The sequence below is a fragment of the Camelina sativa genome, chromosome 19 (genome assembly GCF_030686135.1).
Source record: "Camelina sativa cultivar CO46 ecotype springtype chromosome 19, ASM3068613v1".
Taxonomy (NCBI): domain Eukaryota; kingdom Viridiplantae; phylum Streptophyta; class Magnoliopsida; order Brassicales; family Brassicaceae; genus Camelina; species Camelina sativa.
Genome location: NC_141898.1, coordinates 13,864,413 through 13,876,873, shown reverse-complemented (window position 1 = coordinate 13,876,873; position 12,461 = coordinate 13,864,413). Strand labels below are relative to the sequence as shown.

Genomic DNA, 12,461 nt, shown 5'->3' with positions numbered 1-12,461 from the left:
AAAATTAGCATATGTAACTATATATTTTTGTTAGTTAGTTGTGAAAAGTTAATTATTCATTTAGATATAGAAATGTAAGTTAATTATATAAAATTGGCTATTGCTCATTAGTGATATCCAAATATTATTTTTCTCTCTCTTTGCACTTCGCTTTCAAGATTGTTCATTTCATTTTATTCTCTATGTTAAAACTTCGACTTTTTAACATTCATTTTAATGGTTAGTTAGTTGAGAAAAGTTATTTATTCATTTAGATATGGACATGAAAGTTAATTATATGAAATTGGATATTGCTCATTGATGATATTCAAATATTATGTTTCTCTCTAATTGTACTTAGATTTTAAGATTGTTCGTTTTATTTTATTATCTATGTAGTAAATTTGACTTTTTAACATTCATTTTAATTGTTAGCTAAATTTCCATGCTAAATAATTTTTTTCAAAGATGTTATATGTCAAAGACTAAATGATCAAGCACACATAAAATTTGCATTTGTAACTATATATTTAAGATTGTTCATTTTATTTTATTATCTATGTAGTAAATTTGACTTTTTAACATTCATTTTAATTGTTAGTTAAATTTCCATGCTAAATAATTTTTTTCAAAAATGATATATGTCAAAGTCTAAATGATCAAGCACACATAAAATTTGCATTTGTAACTATATATTTAAGATTGTTCAATTTATTTTATTATCTATGTAGTAAATTTGACTTTTTAACATTCATTTTAATTGTTAGTTAAATTTCCATGCTAAATAATTTTTTTCAAAAATGATATATGTCAAAGTCTAAATGATCAAGCACACATAAAATTTGCATTTGTAACTATATATGTTTGTTAGTTAGTTGAAAAAAGTTAAAAATTCATTTAGATATAGACATGTAAGTTAATTATATAAAATTGGTTAGTGTCATTGTTGATATCCAAACATTATGTTTCTCTATAATCATCCTTAGCTTTTAAGATTGTTCATTTCAAATTATTTTCTATGTAGGAAATTCGACTTTTTAACATTCATTTAATGGTTAGTTAAATTTCCATGCCAAATATTTTTTTTCAAAAATGATATATGTCAATCAAAATGATCAAGCACACATAAAATTAGCATATGTAACTATATATTTTTGTTAGTTAGTTGCGAAAAGATAATTATTTATTTAGATATAGACATGTAAGTTAATTATATAAAATCAGCTATTGCTCATTGGTGATATCCAAATATTATGTTTCTCTCTAATCGCACTTAGCTTTTATATGATTTTATTCTCTATGTAGGAAATTCGACTTTTTAACATTCATTTTAATGGTTAGTTAAATTTCCATGCTAAATATTTCGACTTTTAAGACAATAACAACTCTATATCTTTCACTAGTCATACAGAAAAAGTTCCACAAAACTAATACCACATTGTTTTGAATTAAAAAATAATTAAATAAATTATTGAATAACTCATAACTTTTATTTGGATTTTTGAGTATATTGAGTCGGATTAGAGAGTTTATTGATGGATGAGGTAGAGATTTTAAACAATTTTCCTCATGAGTTATTAATAGTTGTACTCATGATGTACTAGTGCAACAATTTCCCCCTATATTAACCATTTGTTTGAATATACTACCTTTATGATCAGATATGACATATGACGTTAGGTTCTCAAAACAAAAATTACCACATATTAATGATATCCCAAAATCTTAATTATTAATTTAAAGTTGTCATAAATTGTATTAGAAGTAGCCATTATGTTTATAAACAAAAAAATAGTGTGACATACTTATAAATACATATTCACAGATCATGTTTTATAGCATATCATTTTTGACCAAAAAAAAAAATGGTCTCATGTTGCATTTGACAATTAATTATGATAGAAGATTAATTATTTTACAATTTTGATGTTAAATCAGATTATTCTTGAAAGATAAATATTCAATATAACCGATTAATTTATTTAATACATTTCTGTTTCATAGAGAGTGTCATTTTGACACATTTCACACAAATTAAGAAAATTTTGAATTATACATGTTTGTCACTATTTTAATAAGCTGTTAATAATTTAAATTTAATGAAATAAGCTTTGGGTTAGAGATAAATTAGGAAATTTAGCGTAAAAATACATTGAAAATGTTGAATAACACTTTGTATGAAACAAATTTTTTTTTCTAAAATGATTGTTTTTGTGAAACAGAGGAAGGATGACATAGAAAAAAAATCAATTTGAAAAATAGCTAAACATTTTAATATTTATTTAGTCATAACATATTGCATATTTTATTATATTAATTTCAAAATTACACTACACATATAACTCTTTGTAGTATATATATAAATATGCCTAATAATAATACAACATTTTTTTTTCTATCTCTATTTTTTTCTTAATCTTAAGAAATATTTAAAACTTTAAAAACAGTGGCAACTCGATATCTTTCACTAGTCGTAAGAAAAGAGGTTCCATAAACTAATAATATATATAACAAATAGTTTTGATTTTTTTTTAAAATTATTAAATAACACATCATTATTTTTTAAATTTCCGAATCCATTAGAATCCACTAAATAATAAACCCGTAAAAATCATTTATTCTTTTGAAACGAAGGCCCATAGCCCAACCAATATGGTAATTGTCGTTATAAACCTAACCAAATTACAATGATAAAAAAAAAAAAAAAACTACACGTGTGGTCTAGAATCCATAAACATCATCATCTCCTTCGTCTGTCTAAAAAAAACTCATCCTGTACATCGAAATAGCTCTAATCATGTATGTAAAAACTCCTCCTCTAGTTTATCTTCTCCATCCTCCTCAGTCGTTGGGACACCATCCTTCTTTCGTGTTACAGTCCAGAAGAAGAAGCAATTGTTGCATTACAACATTGCTACTTTCTCACAAGTTGTTTCTCCATTCTCAGTCTTCTCCCAGGACAAGATTCCTCAAACGGGTCTCTCAGAATCTCTCCGTTACTAAAGCTGTTTCCGCTCAAGGTAATAAGTTTTTGTCTTTTCCTATATATATACACGAGAGGTTATGGTCTGATTGAGTGGAGTCTGAGTTAGCTACTACATTAAATGAGCTAGGTACTTATGTAGTTGTGTAGTACTTATAAAGTGAGATGTTTTCTGAGAAATTAAATTATGCGTCTTGAACAGCTAGTAGTAGTAGTACTGGTGAGAGTGTTGACAAAACATCAGAAAGAGATGTGTTGAAGGCGCTGTCTCAGATCATTGATCCTGATTTTGGGACAGATATTGTTTCTTGTGGTTTTGTGAAAGATTTGGGGATTGATGAAGCTTTGGGAGAGGTAATTATACTTTCTCCTTCACTAAATTGTTCAAGGCTAAAAAAAAAAAAAAAATAATTGTTCAAGGCTGAACCTACTTTTATCCTTCACCAAATTGTTCTGTTTTTAAATTGTTTGTTCAAGTCTGAAACATGCATGTTTTATGGTCTTCTGTTGTAGGTTTCGTTCCGTTTGGAGCTCACAACACCGGCATGTCCAGTCAAGGACATGGTACATGACAAAACCATCCACTATTCTTATATGTATCACACTACTACTGATATAGTATAGATATTGCAATCCATTAGGAGGGTTTTGGAGCTATATCCTTAGTTTTATAAGTAATGAATCAGTTTTTAGTATATCCTTGTTGTTTTTGTTGGATGTATAATAATATGACATAATAAAAATTCTTTTGTAGTTTGAGAACAAGGCAAATGAGGTAGTTGCAGCTCTTCCATGGGTGAAGAAGGTCAATGTGACAATGTCAGCACAACCAGCCAAACCCATATTTGCAGGGCAGCTTCCCTTTGGTTTATCAAGAATTTCAAACATTATTGCTGTTTCAAGTTGCAAGGTACAAATATCTTCCAATAAATTCCCAATCTATGTAGCTCTTGATGTTTCTTTTTTGTACTGATGTGTGTACTCGTAGCTTAGTATATATGGAATACTCATGCTCCTGAACCAAAGTAGTTATGTTGTATATTCACATGAGGCTGGGAAGATAGATATAAAACAGGATTTTGTCTTTCTTCTTTTGAGACTTAGAAACTAATCTGCCCATAACTGTCTTTAGTTCCATCCCTTTAGTTCATGACACGCTGTTGTTAGATGAACCTTTCAGGGTGGTGTTGGAAAATCAACAGTAGCCGTAAATCTTGCTTATACATTAGCTGGTATGGGTGCTAGAGTTGGCATCTTTGATGCTGATGTCTATGGTCCAAGTCTACCAACCATGGTCAATCCTGAGAGCCGTATACTGGAAATGGTAATTATACTCTTACTCACCTTGTGATAGCAGTAGTAAGACCAAAAGACTAATTTTTTTCGCCTTTTTATGTGTTCAATAGAACCCAGAGACGAAGACCATCATTCCAACAGAATACATAGGGGTAAAGCTAGTCTCATTTGGATTTGCAGGACAAGGGCGTGCCATAATGAGAGGTCCTATGGTGTCTGGTGTTATAAATCAACTCCTTACAACAGCTGAATGGTTTGTTCATTTACAATAAGATCATGACTTGATCTAATTTTAGAAGAAGAAAAAAAGTCATAATCTTTATTGGTAATTTGATGCAGGGGAGAGCTGGATTATCTTGTTATCGACATGCCTCCTGGAACTGGTGATATACAACTAACCTTATGCCAGGTTCGGTTCTGAATATCATACAATTAATCATATGTGTATTTTACTTGGAGTTCGTTAGCATATGTATGACCACTTTTGTTTTGAGGGCCTCATTAAGTCAATTCATAATGAAAGTATGCAAATATACATGTGCATGCCAATGCTTTTTCCCTAGCAAGTAACATCTGAATAACTTTGCTAGAAACTGAAATATGATGAATATTAATTGCTTCTGGTGATGCTGATGCTAAGGCTAATATTCATGTTATCAGGTTGCGCCATTGACAGCAGCGGTAATTGTAACCACCCCGCAAAAGTTGGCGTTTATTGATGTTGCGAAAGGTGTACGAATGTTCTCAAAACTGAAGGTTTTTCTTCTTTATATAAAATCTTGTGAACTTGCTTTTTTTCTTTACTTTGCAACAAACAGATATGAACTTCCGAGATTCTTGTTTGGTTTTACGGAATAGGTGCCTTGCGTTGCTGTTGTGGAGAATATGAGCCACTTTGACGCTGATGGGAAACGTTATTACCCTTTTGGGAAAGGTTCAGGTTCTGAGGTAGCTGACTTATGCCGTCTCTTAGTTTCACTTGCGTAAACCAAAATGAAACTTTCAACAGGGAAATGCGCATTTAGATAATTTCTGACAGTACATCTCTGGCTGCAGGTTGTTAAGCAATTTGGCATACCTCACCTCTTTGACCTTCCCATTAGACCAACGGTATGCATGTTTTATATATGATGTATTGATGTAGACTCTTTTGACGTTAGTTAATAAAAAAGCCATTTTGATGTCCCTGGAATGTTCATCTCATTCTTTCGTTATATCAGGTGACTGAACAGTAATATTACTGGACTTGTTGTTCTAACTCTTTTATTCCTTTTCGTTTGTTAGTTATCTGCTTCAGGGGATAGCGGTACTCCTGAAGTAGTGTCGGATCCTCTGAGTGACGTTGCCAGAACGTTCCAAGATCTTGGTGTATGTGTAGTGCAACAATGCGCCAAGATACGCCAGCAAGGTAAAACCCAATCATTCATCACATTGAACCTCCTATTTTAAAGTTATACACCAATAATTCCTTTCTCTTATAGTATCAAATGCATGAGTTAAGTGAAAGACTCTTTCTTTTATGTGTATTGTTTGTTCATAATAGTATCAACGGCTGTGACATACGACAAATACCTCAAGGCAATTAGAGTGAAGGTACCAAACTCAGACGAAGAGTTCTTACTCCACCCTGCAACTGTCAGAAGAAATGATCGATCTGCTCAAAGCGCGGTATGGAAGACATTCTCAGCCCGAGAATGATTACTTCGTCCCAAAGCTTCCTTTTCTTTCTGTCTTTAAACTCAAAACAAGAATTCAAAGTGTCAATATTTGGATCTTTGTTGAACAGGATGAATGGACTGGAGAGCAAAAAATTCAGTTTGGGGATGTAGCAGAAGATATTGAACCTGATGACATACGACCAATGGGAAATTACGCTGTCTCAATAACCTGGCCCGACGGGTTTAGCCAGGTATATATAATGAAAACTTTGAAATCAATACTAACAAAAAGAATATACCAAAAGATGTTGAGATTTTAAGAGTCTTGGGTTTGGTTGTTCTGCAGATTGCTCCATATGATCAGCTGGAAACAATTGAACGGCTAGTAGATGTTCCACCATTGTCTCCAGTCGAAGTCTGAAACTCAGAACAATAGTTTTCCCCCTTTATGATCTCTCTCGAAGAACAAAAATTTGTATATTCATTCATATAAAGGAAACTACTTTGAGAGCATGGTTGTTGGATATGGGCTATGCCCAATATGCCACTCGGCCCAACAAGATTCATTAATTACAATCTCGGCCCAACAAGATTGGGAACAAGTCCACTAATTCCCGCAAAAAGGCAATCTCGGGAATTCACGACGAAAACCCTAGACATCCCTAGGTCAACAGTCCCCTATAAAAGGAGAAAGCATTTATTGGGATCACCATCCTGACCCGCGGACAATACCTACAGAGCAATACTTTGCATCGAAAACTGTTATTGTCTTTCGTATAATTCGTTCCTATTTCCAGTTCGTCACTTTAAGCTTGCTAGTTCGCTTGTGAACTAACAAGCTCTATCTCGACTTGTTTTAAGTGACGATCTCACGTTTTCTCCGATTAATAAAAGAACTTGCTTGCTCTTTCCCACAAAATCTTTATTTGTTTAAATTGTGCAATCCCCGGTACAAACAATTGGCGCCCACCATGGGGCAAGAGTAAAGCGTTTATTTTGACGAATCAAAACCGACGATCCTCACTTCTTCGAAGTCCCAAAAGTCATGACGAATCCCAGCGAAAACTACAACGAAGCAACGGAGCAGCCAACGGGGCAGCGATGGGGCGAACAAGAACACGAACTGTCCCCCCGCCGAGCTCCCTGCCGAACTCCCTGCCAAGCCCAACCGAAGGCTCCTTGCCGAGCCCAATCGAAGGCCCACTGTCGAGCACAATCTCTCCGCCGGCGCCCGACGCGCCCTCCGAGCCTCTCGTAGCTACACACGCCGAAGCCGGACCTGCCGCAGACCAGCTGGTTACCAACGCCGCTGCTCTCCTCACCGCCGCTCTCCCCAGCGCCACTCTCCCTTACCTGTACAAAGAAACAGACTCGACGATATGATGCAGGTCATTCTCGGTCGTCTTGATGGCCAGGAAATACGAACAAACGAACGGCTCGAGGCCATCGCAGCCGCACAAGAGGCCTCGCAGAACCAAATCAGCAAGCTCCAACGAAGGAAGGGCGAGCGCCGAAACGACAGCAGTCCTGCCGGCGAGAACGAGAATCCTCCCCCAGCGCAGCCATCTGTGGAGGACCGATACGACGGCCACAGACGCCGCCCGACGTCCATTATCGTAGGATCCGTTGATCGACGCAGTAGAGAGGAGCCAAATGAGGAGCTGCGAGACGGCCAAGACCAAAGGAGCGGTAGCCCGCCGACTCCGACACTGCCGATCCAACAGCCCGAGACCGATCTCAAGGATGAAACCATACGACGCCTAGAGGCGATGGTCCACGAACTCTCTTCCAGAGTCCATCGAGCCACGAGCTCTGCTCCCAACCTCGATCAAGTGCTCGAAGAAGTCCAACGCTCACCGTTTACGGCACGAATCTCCCGCATTCAAGTCTGTTACGTAAACAAGTTTAAGTTCACCCCATACAACGGATTAGACGATCCGAAACCATTTTTAACGTCAATGAGTTTTGCAATCAGCCGAGCTCATTTCAGTGACGAAGAGTACGAAGCTGGCTGCTGCCAGCTATTCGTTGAGAATATAGCCCATGAGGCTCTACGGTGGTTCTCCCGGCTCCCGCCGAACTCGATAGGGAGCTATCACGAGCTTACCACCGCTTTTCTCCAACATCACTCTACATTCATGATTCGAGGTGCGTCGAACGCCGATCTCTGGAACATGTTCCAGCGAAACGACGAATCTCTCCGAGACTTCATGGAGAGGTTTAAAAGAATCGTCTCGAAGCTCTCGATTGTCGATGACACGGCAATATCAGCTCTCTGAAATGCTCTCGCTCACGGCTCCCGATTTAGGGAGGACATAATAATACACGTGCCTCTGACTCTGGATGACGCACTACACCGTGCTAACAGATACATAGAGTTAGACGAAGAGAAGGCATCGAGGACAAACCGTCCAAAACCCCCGGCCCCCAAATCGTCCAAAGGAAAAGAGAAGGCACAAGACGAGCATCACGAGCCTCGTCAACACTTTGACAAAGAATACGCCGATAAGTTGGACAAAGGAAAGAAAGTCCAAACGTTTGCAGTTAGTAATCAAGATCTCAAGGCATCTTCATCAAGGCCCTGGAATAACAAGTGGGTCCGAGACCCATCAGTAAAGGGTGGCAAGAAATATTGCGAATACCACAAGCGAGCAGGACACTCAACAGAAGAGTGCCGCACCCTCCAACAAATATTGCTCGACAAATTTAAAGAGGGCCAAATTGACGTCGATCTCGAGCGACGACAAATAGCTGTTCACAGGGATAACCATTTGTTCAATCCTGAGAACGAAAACCCAAGCAAGCAATATAACACCGCCCCTGCGCCACAACCGAGACCCAAAACCCTACCACCGCCCCCACCATCAACCCATAAAAGGAATCCCGAGCGAACTGAGGATGCAAACGCTCCGGCTCGACGCCGAAGAATAAACATAATCATGGGTGGTCTGGCGACTTGCCGAGACTCGGTCCATTCTATCAAAGCTTATCGACGAGGACTATAGGTCAAGCGAGGATGGTTAGCTCAAAGCACGCCAGCTATTACGAACTACGATTCAATCGTGTTCACACAGGCCGACGCATCGGGTCTAAATGGGCCTCATAACGATCCACTGGTGGTCGAGATGGAGATCGGCGAAAGCATGGTTACCAAAATCTTGATCGACACAGGTAGTTCGGTAAACGTTATTTTCAAAGACGTGCTCATTTAAATGGAAATCGACCTGCGGACCACCGAGCACGATGTTCAGCCTCTCACTAGATTCGACGGTGACACGGTGATGACGGAAGGCACGATCATGCTACCAGTTTATGTGGGTGGGACGATGCATTGCATCAACTTAGCTATCGTCGACAAGCCGATCGTATACAACGTCATCCTCGGCACTCCTCGGCTGCATAAGATGAAGGTTGTGGCGTCAACTTACCACCAGTGCGTAAAGTTCCCAACTCCTAGAGGAATATTTACACTACAAGGGGACCCGCTGGTAGCAAGAACTTGCTTCATCATTGAGCGACAACAACGCCACGCCCGGACGTTCACCGTTTCGGACTCAGCTGAGCGGCCAGACAGTCGTGTCCGCCCTAACTCTGAATCAATCATCCAAGTAAACATCAACTCTTCCGACGCAACTCGATGCGTGGGAATCGGGGCCGACCTGCCACAACCAATCAAGGACGAGCTCGTAAAGTTCCTGTGCCAGAACGCAACAACCTTTGCATGGAACATGAGCAGTATGACCGGCATCGACCCCAACATAACCTGCCACAAGCTCAATGTGGACTTGACATTCAAGCCGATCAAACAAAGGCGATGAAAGCTCGGTCTAGAGCGTACCGCCGCCATTAATGAGGAAGTCAAAAAATTGCTCGAGGCTAGATCCATCCGTGAGGTTAAATATCCCGACTGGCTGAGCAATCCAGTCGTGGTAAAGAAAAAGAACGGCAAGTGGCGGGTGTGCGTCGATTTTACCGATCTCAACAAGGCATGTCCAAAGGATAGCTTCCCCTACCGCGAATCAACCAACTAGTCGAGGCAACCGCGGGGAACGAACTTTTGTCGTTCATGGATGCGTACTCAGGATACAACCAGATTATGATGCACAAGAACGATCAGGAGAAAACGGCCTTCATCACCGATCAGGGAACTTACTGTTACAAGGTTATGCCATTTGGCCTAAAAAACGCTGGTGCAACCTATCTGCGTCTCGTTAACCGCATGTTTGCCGAGCAGCTCGGACGAACCATGGAAGTTTACATCGATGATATGTTGGTCAAGTCAACCCGGGCCGCTGATCACGTCTTGCATCTCGCTCAGTGTTTTGAAGTGCTAAACCGATACATTATGAAGTTGAACCCAGCCAAGTGCTCGTTCGGCAAGACTTCTGGAGAATTCTTAAGATACCTCGTCACGAAGAGAGGTAACAAAGCTAATCTGAAACAAATTTCGGCGCTTACCAACCTCCCATCTCCACGCAACACCCGAGAAGTTCAACGTCTCACCGGGCGGATCGCTGCTCTGAACAGATTTATTTTACGGTCTACCGATAAGTCTCTACCATTCTACCAGTTTCTTCGTAGCAACAAGAAGTTCGAATGGGATGAAAAGTGCGAGTCTGTTTTCCAAGAACTCAAGCACTACCTAGCTACTCCCCCTGTCCTAGCAAAGCCCGATCAGGGCGAAACTCTATATCTGTACATCGCTGTCTCCGACTCGGCGGTCAATGACGTACTAATCAAGGAGGACAAAGGAGAACAACACCCAATGTTCTATGTGAGTAAAAGCTTAGACGGAGCCAAGCTCCGATATCCCACGTTAGAAAAACTCGCTTACGCTGTAGTTATTTCGGACAGGAAGCTTCGGCCGTATTTTCAATCCCACACTGTTGAAGTATTAACCAACCAACCCCTACGAACCATTCTCCACAGCTCCAGTCAACTGGGCCGCCTGGCGAAATGGGCAGTGGAACTCAGCGAGTACGACATCGAATATAAAAACCGCACTTGTGCAAAGTCTCAGGTGCTCGCTGATTTCTTGATCGAACTCCCTCCCGAGCTAGAATTCGGTTGTCCACGAGAGGAGAAGTGGACACTGCACGTTGACGGCGCATCCTCTTGACACGGCTCCGGGATCAGCTTACACCTCGTTTCACCAACAGGTAAAGTACTCGAGAAATCGTTCCGGCTCGCCTTTCCCGCCTCGAACAACGAGGCCGAGAACGAAACCCTAATCGCCGGAATCCGATTGGCAAGTGGAATTGGGGTGAAAAAGATACAAGTCTTCTGTGACTCACAGTTGGTAACTCACCAGTTTAGCGACGACTACGAGGCGAAGAACGACCGCATGGATGCCTATCTCAGAGATGTCCAAGATCTGTCCAACAATTTTGAGACATTCGAGCTGAACAAAATTCCCCGAAGTGACAACGCACCGGCCGACGCTCTGGCCGTCCTCGCACACGTCGAGTCCAATATCCAAGATAAGAAAAGGAAAAACAGATTATCAAACATGAGACTTTCAGCGATCAAGTCTCGAAAAAGCATAGAACAGAGGACGACACCCCATACTCACGCTATTCATCGTTGAACCATCGGCAAATGTACAACCTGTTGAGTTCTCGGCCGAGCAAGGATCCGCGACTATCAAAGAAGGACGAACTTCGTCGTCTCAGGAACAATCGTCACCATCTCACGAACAAGTTTCATCATCACCATCTCAAGAACAAGCGTCATCATCGCACGCCCAACCCAATCCCAAACTTCACGAGCGATAACACGATTGGCAAGAAGAAATCCGTTGTTTTATCGCAGACGGCATCGTCCCCTCGGACAAGTGGGAGGCCCGGCACCTTCGGACTCGCTGCGCGCATTACACACTTCTCGATGGCAACATCTTCCGTTGGACAGCATCTGGTGCACTTTTGACTTGCGTCGGTCCCGAAGAAATCAATGATGTAATGAGAGAGGTTCACGAAGGTTCCGGCGGTAATCACTCCGGAGGTCGCGCGCTCGCACAACGCATACGCAATAATGGTCATTATTGGCCAACCATGAACGACGACTGCGAGAAATTCGTCGCTAGATGCGAGAAATGCCAGCGCCACGCTCCAATCATCCATGCGCCAACCGAACTGTTGAGAACGACCTCTCCACCATACCCCTTTATGAGATGGGCAATGGATATCATTGGACCTCTCCCTGCGTCCTGTCAGAAGAAATACATTCTTATTATGACGGATTATTTCACCAAATGGGTTGAAGCTGAAGCCTATGCAAAAATCGGAACAAACGAAGTCCAAAAATTTGTGTGGAAAAACATCATCTGCAGGCACGGAATTCCGTATGATATTGTCACCGACAACGGCACGCAGTTCACTTCGCTCCAATTCGAAGGTTTTTGCGCGAAGTGGAGAATCCGTTTGAGCAAGTCGACCTCCCGCTATCCACAAGGCAACGGACAAGCCGAGGCGACCAATAAGACCATCATTGACGGACTAAAGAAACGACTCGAAGATAAGAAAGGTCTCTAGGCCGACGAGCTCGAT

The 12,461-nt window shown here is 40.6% G+C and overlaps 1 protein-coding gene and 1 pseudogene across 4 annotated transcripts; both read left to right on the top strand.

Moving 5' to 3' along the window:
- The first annotated feature begins 2,648 nt into the window (after nt 1-2,648).
- Nucleotides 2,649-6,429, top strand: LOC104766370 (fe-S cluster assembly factor HCF101, chloroplastic). Of its 4 annotated transcripts, none has more exons than XM_010490238.3 (14): nt 2,649-2,999; nt 3,165-3,316; nt 3,476-3,526; nt 3,717-3,872; nt 4,143-4,286; nt 4,369-4,511; nt 4,598-4,667; nt 4,919-5,014; nt 5,117-5,206; nt 5,315-5,368; nt 5,543-5,666; nt 5,802-5,926; nt 6,045-6,167; nt 6,263-6,429. In XM_010490238.3, the coding sequence occupies exons 1-14, from the start codon at nt 2,777-2,779 to the stop codon at nt 6,335-6,337; spliced, it is 1,626 nt and encodes a 541-aa protein (XP_010488540.1). In that variant the 5' UTR covers nt 2,649-2,776; the 3' UTR covers nt 6,338-6,429. The 4 variants fall into 4 exon arrangements, with proteins under 4 accessions (XP_010488540.1, XP_087358080.1, XP_010488541.1 ...); XM_087501954.1 differs by having other exon boundaries at nt 2,687-2,999; nt 4,130-4,286; XM_010490239.3 differs by having other exon boundaries at nt 2,689-2,999; nt 3,261-3,316.
- A 1,253-nt stretch (nt 6,430-7,682) lies between these two features.
- On the top strand, nt 7,683-8,921 carry LOC147920535 (uncharacterized; annotated as a pseudogene).
- Nucleotides 8,922-12,461: the final 3,540 nt, after the last annotated feature.